Source organism: Austrofundulus limnaeus, unplaced genomic scaffold (assembly GCF_001266775.1).
Source record: "Austrofundulus limnaeus strain Quisiro unplaced genomic scaffold, Austrofundulus_limnaeus-1.0 Scaffold56, whole genome shotgun sequence".
NCBI lineage: Eukaryota > Metazoa > Chordata > Actinopteri > Cyprinodontiformes > Rivulidae > Austrofundulus > Austrofundulus limnaeus.
This window is the reverse complement of record NW_013952458.1, coordinates 2,122,750-2,128,383: the sequence shown is the minus strand read 5'-3', so window position 1 is coordinate 2,128,383 and position 5,634 is coordinate 2,122,750. Positions and strand designations below refer to the sequence as shown.

The following is a 5,634-nucleotide window of genomic DNA, read 5'->3' as shown; positions in this document are numbered from 1 at the left end:
TATATATATAGTAATATTACATTACATTTATGTACAAGTGTAAAAGTAAAATGCTTTAATAATGAATATTAATGTGTATGAAGTGGTGGAATAGTGTCTATTGTAATTAGCATGAAGATAGCTAAAAATACATTTACTTTAAGGAAATAGTTAATATTTTTTGAAATTGAGTTATGTGGAGTAGTTATAAGTAGTCAATATGTAACATGCACCAGACAACAGTCAGAACCATCCCATTTTGGAGAGAAATTCCCATGTTTATGTCAAGCTAAATGAAGGCATGATGAATCTATCATAGGTTGGATTTCAGCTGCCAAAACATCTCAGATTTCATAAAATATTGTTGTGGCAACAGATATGTTACGAATTTTACACCTGTTAACTTTTGCATCATAAACTAATGCAGACAGGTCTTTGGTCTCACATGGTCAGTGTTGCAGTTCAGTTAACCATGAACATAGATAATAGGGGTGGGGTTATAATTTACTTCTAGCTGCATCGCATCAGTAAACATGGAAGATTATAAATTCATTTTTAAATGTCAAGATGACTTTTTAACGACTGTGCTGCTACTTTAGGAAAACCAGCAGAGTTTTTATGCTATGGTTGCAGTAAAGCTGTGTTTTCCCATATTTTTCATTCTTTTTCACTGAACTGAAGAACACGTCTGTAAAAACAGCTGAAGTTCTGTAGTGACTGTTATAGTGATGACTTTGAAACTTTTTAATTGTTTAGAATTTTCAGTGAAAAACACAATGCTAATCATGATGCTAAATGTTTTTATGGTGTTTTGAATGTTACATTAGCATCTATGCTAATTGTCGGTTAGCAGCCTGTGATTAATATGGTCTTTGCATATGGTGTTGTGCACTTTTTTTTATTATACAAGAAAATACATAAAACAGTATTTATTTATGTAAGGTTCCATAGCCATTTTGATTTACATATTTGTATTTTTGTCTGTCTCTGTATTTCAGTTTCAGTGTTTTGGATAAATATTATAAGCTTACCAGCTGCCTCCTGGTATTTATTTACAATCCTAATAATTGCAGATAACCAAAGTTTATTAATTCTTTTATAATAGCATCAGAGCTTTTTGAACCAGAGTAAAATCTTGAGGTGCCTGAAGATTTGTACTGTTAGTAACCAGCTGATGCAAAAGCTACTTGGTGTGAAAGTTTAAATTAGTGCTTTCACGTCAACGAATTTTTTGAAATTGATGGCTGAAATCAGCTTTGTAATTAAATTCATTCTGGCTACCTGTCAGCTGGACTCCTTGAGAATTTCTTACTAAAATCCTTGTCTACTTCAGGTGTCCTCCTATTTAAGTTGTTTACTTCTGTTTTTGAGAACTTGCAAATCATGGAGACTGCAATATTTTCAGTCCAGGAGAGGTCAGCAGAGACAAAAACACTCACCACATTCTGCCCCTGAGCCTCGTGATCTCACCTCCGTAGGCACGCTCTGACAACGACAGGTTTTAGTTGTGGACTTGCTGTGGTGGGGATGGCGTGGAAGGAGCGAAACAAGCAATTCAGAGGCAGAAACTTGTGGAGAGCCTGTGAAGGCTGGTGGAGGAGAAGTGAGAGCCAAGTTTCGCAGTCAGTGGTGATAAAAAGCCCTTCAAACTGAAACAGTTTCAGATCAGTTCTGTTTACGGACATGAATCTTTGGGTTTGATGGTATTAAATGTTGAGCTGTGGTCGTTGATTCTGACACCCCCCCCCCCCCCCCCCCCGAGTTTGTGGGGGTCAGCACAAAAGGTCTTTATGAATTTCTTTAAATGGATTTATTTGCTTTCTAAACAAATTAATGAGGATGAAATGTGGAAAAGAGGGTGGATTTGATCATCAGGAAGTTTGTTGAAGCACTTCCTAATGAAGTGGGTGTGAGAGCTACTTGACTGTCATTTGAGCTGCCTTTTGGGATGATGATGGCAGGATGAAGTCATGGAGGGATGGAGTACATGTCAGGGACTCCTTAAATGCTGTTTGGTTGTTGGCTTAGGCATCGTTTCATGCCCCATCTTTACACTGGAAGCTTTTAGTTTTATTTTCCTCACCTCTCAAGCATTCAGCTTTTGGAGTCAAACTGTAGCTTAAACTTATTGTGCAGAAAACAGTACTTGAAGCTGTGTAAGAGCAAATTCAGGCCAAGTTTAAATCATTTCTGTGCAGATTTTTGGCTTTCTCCAAAGCAGAGTGTTAAAAATATTTTTACCTTGTAGCCAGTGATTCTGCTGTAAAAAGACTGATTAATGTTTACAGCTTTAAAAGGAACTCCCCTAAGCTGAAAGCATTGTTGCTGCATGTCCCTGCTAACACATGCTGCTCACAGAGGAGCCGAAAGCAAAATAAAGACAATAGTGCACAACAAATAAGCAGCCTTTTATTATAAGTAATAAAAATTCATCAGGACTGTTGATGAATGGATCAATCAAATATAATTCTTACATCATTGACTGGATAAAATAAAATTGAATTTTCTTCTTTTTTAGACACAAAACACAAAACTCAGTTCATCCAATTGATAAGGCAAAACTAACACAAATATAATATTGTTGTAAAGATAAAATGAACGTATGAATATAGCTAAGAATACTATTTATCTACAACTTTAAGTTTTTTGAATGGTGACTTTTATCCAATAAGATTCATACTTTTGATTCTTTATTTACTTTAACCATGATATATGTAGAATTTATTAGCTTGTAAAATATTGTCTTATCATTAATTTAGATTGCTTTACAGTCATTGTGGTGGTCAGACAGCTAGACACAAATTAAGTATAAAAATATTTTGTTTTTTATAAATATAGAAACATGCTTATAGATGCTGCAGCTACCTGAACAGAAAATATCGGTTTTGGAGGTTTAATATTTTATTTATTTACAGTTTTATTTGTATTTATTCGCATATAAAATATATTTTTCTTAACATGAAATGCCACTGCAAAGACCTAAGACTAATATGTAATACTTGGACAAAGTTCACAGTTTTGTAAATTACCATAAAATATTTCTCAACAGCTCGATATCATGATGTAATAATTTGCTTTACACAGTTTTTATTTTGCATGCTCAAAAATTTACGCCTCATTTTTATCACTTCTTTTCATTTACTTAAATAACTGGTTGTATCAGTTTATTTGTATGTATTATGTTTATTTTTGTACCTACAAGTTATGAGATTTGACATCAACATTTTAAAGAAACAACATGATTGTTGTGCAAATAGCTGAAAACACAAGTGAAATAAATAATGATGAGGATGTCGGTCAGACTTTTGCACCAATCGTGTGAAACAAAAAGCTAATGTAAACTTTATGTCTCTTTATTTTGAGAATTGAGAGGATATCCCCATCAAACCTGCAAAAATAAATTGAAATCTGCTCAGTTCCCACAATGCAGCAAATTTATATAAAACAAAGTGAATCATGCAAACTAGACTTAAAAATAAAAAGAATAAAATAGACTTTGTGAGTTCCAGTTTCAGTTATATAAGCCAATATGCAGCAATAATGGGGAATAAATGCAGTTATATTTTGGTCATGCAACTTTTAAGGCAGAGCTCACATTTCATCTTAACTGGATAGTAACCCAGCGAACCAATGGGAGCGCACTTACTATCCCACACACTCATTTTTACATCTTTTGTAACCTCAACAGCTGAATCTGATGGAAGCTCAGATTCAGCTTCAAGAATCTCCAAGGATAGCTGAAAATGCCCACAAACACGCCAATTACTTTACGGGTTGGTTCAGATCTTTTGATGTGGAGGCGTTGTGAGCAAACATTATCTTACCTGCTGTAGATAGTTCTCCGAACGGCCTCGGTTTGGATGAAACTAATTTTATTTCTGACTGACTTGAAGAAATAATGAGCAAGGCCAATTTTCATTGTGGTCATTATATTTTATATGCCTGACTAAAATGTCCCGGGCTATTTCTAATTACTGTACCCGTAAATCCAACCGCTCATTTTCTTTACCTACATTTACTTTTTGACTAACAGGGAGCTGGTGCCTATCTCCARCAGTCGCCGTGTCACAAGCCCACCCAGGGCCACATAGAAACAAACAAGACCTACAACCATTCACAGCTAGGGACAATTTAAAGTTGCCAATTATTTGGTTTGTGGGAGGAAACCGGTGTACCTGGAGAAAACCCACGTGYGCACATGGAGATTATGAAAACTCCACACAAAAAGACACCAGGCCAGGAGATGATCCTGCAACCTTCTTACTGAGAGGCAACACAATTCTACGTAAATATTTCCATAATGGGACACTGGTACGTCAAATTTATTTATATATGGCACACTAAAAACAACATAAGCTGACCAAAGTGCTTTACAGTTCAGGCAAGAACTTGTTTCATTAAAAAAAGGTAAAAACAAAATACAGAATTATAACAATATAATAAAAAAATTAATAAAATACAAAATTGAGTTTAGTTTTGGCCTTAAATCGCCATTAGCTCATCATTTTGATCAGAATTAAATGCTGTATTTTCCAAACTGAAGCTGTTCAACAGGTGAGATATTAATTGTTCATAATAACCAACAAAACCCTACTTCAAGAGATCTGAACTATTGTTTTAACATCATCACATGGCCATATAACCTCAAAGTAAATCTTAAAGAATAAAAAAACCCAACTTCATATCTGGACTTTTCTCAACCGGTGTGTTTGTTTTTATTTCCCTGTTGTTAGACTCATGGCTGTGGAAGATGAGCTGAGAGGGGGTGCCATTCCTGATATTAAGCCTCGAATCCTCACAGACCAGGTTTGTGCCTGTGTCTACATCTTTTATCCATCCCTTTCCGCTGAACCAGTCATGTCCTAAATCAGTTTGCTGTCACTCTTGCATCATATCCAGAGCTCCTTTTTTTTTTTAAACCAAAGCTAGTTGGGAAGTTTGCCGTTTTCATACACGTCAGCTGCTTCCATTTTTTTTGTCACATTTAAAAACAACATCTCACCACATTCTGCACACACCTGAAGGGGATGGGGGGGGGGGGTGCTGAGCCTGTAAGAATAAAAAGAAAGATCTTGGGTAATCACCGTGAAGAGATACCAGATTTTCAGAAGCAAAATTAGAAATTATTTACCTAAAAAAAGATGATTATTCCATGGAATGCATTCATTATTGGAGAAATGTGAGTCACCAGCAGCATCGATGAAATTCTGCTACATGAATGCTCCATGTGGGCTGAACAGTGACGCAGGTGAAGAGGCTGTTTGTGCTGAAATAACTCAGGAGAAACAACATTTGCTATCCTTGAAATACACTGTCATTCCTTTTTATTTTATTCATATTTTTTTATAATCAGCACTTTATATTATAAGCGAACAGATGAAACTGTCTTGAAAGATATAGAAATGTTCCTACGCTCGGGCTGATTTTATTTTATTTTATGACATCAGACATCTAGAATAAATGATGGGAAGAAAAAACATTTGAACTGTTCTACCTAATTTAGAGTTTGGTGTCATTGTTTTAATTACATCCCCGTGTTAAAGTTTGACATTTTCATTTTTCTTATTTTTATGGCTCAGATCTTTAGATTTGTGCTTTATTTACATGTGTTTGTCTCCATTTCTCACTGAAAAAAAAACATATATATATATATAT

General features: G+C 35.0%; 1 protein-coding gene across 1 annotated transcript in view; it reads left to right on the top strand.

Annotated features, from left to right (window-relative positions):
- Positions 1–5,634, top strand: part of syngap1a (synaptic Ras GTPase activating protein 1a) — a gene marked incomplete in the record, with an annotated part of 43,295 nt that overhangs the window by 35,647 nt on the left and 2,014 nt on the right. The window contains 1 exon segment of the mRNA XM_014009285.1: positions 4,713–4,785. Within this exon segment, the coding sequence (XP_013864739.1) occupies positions 4,713–4,785 (73 nt within the window).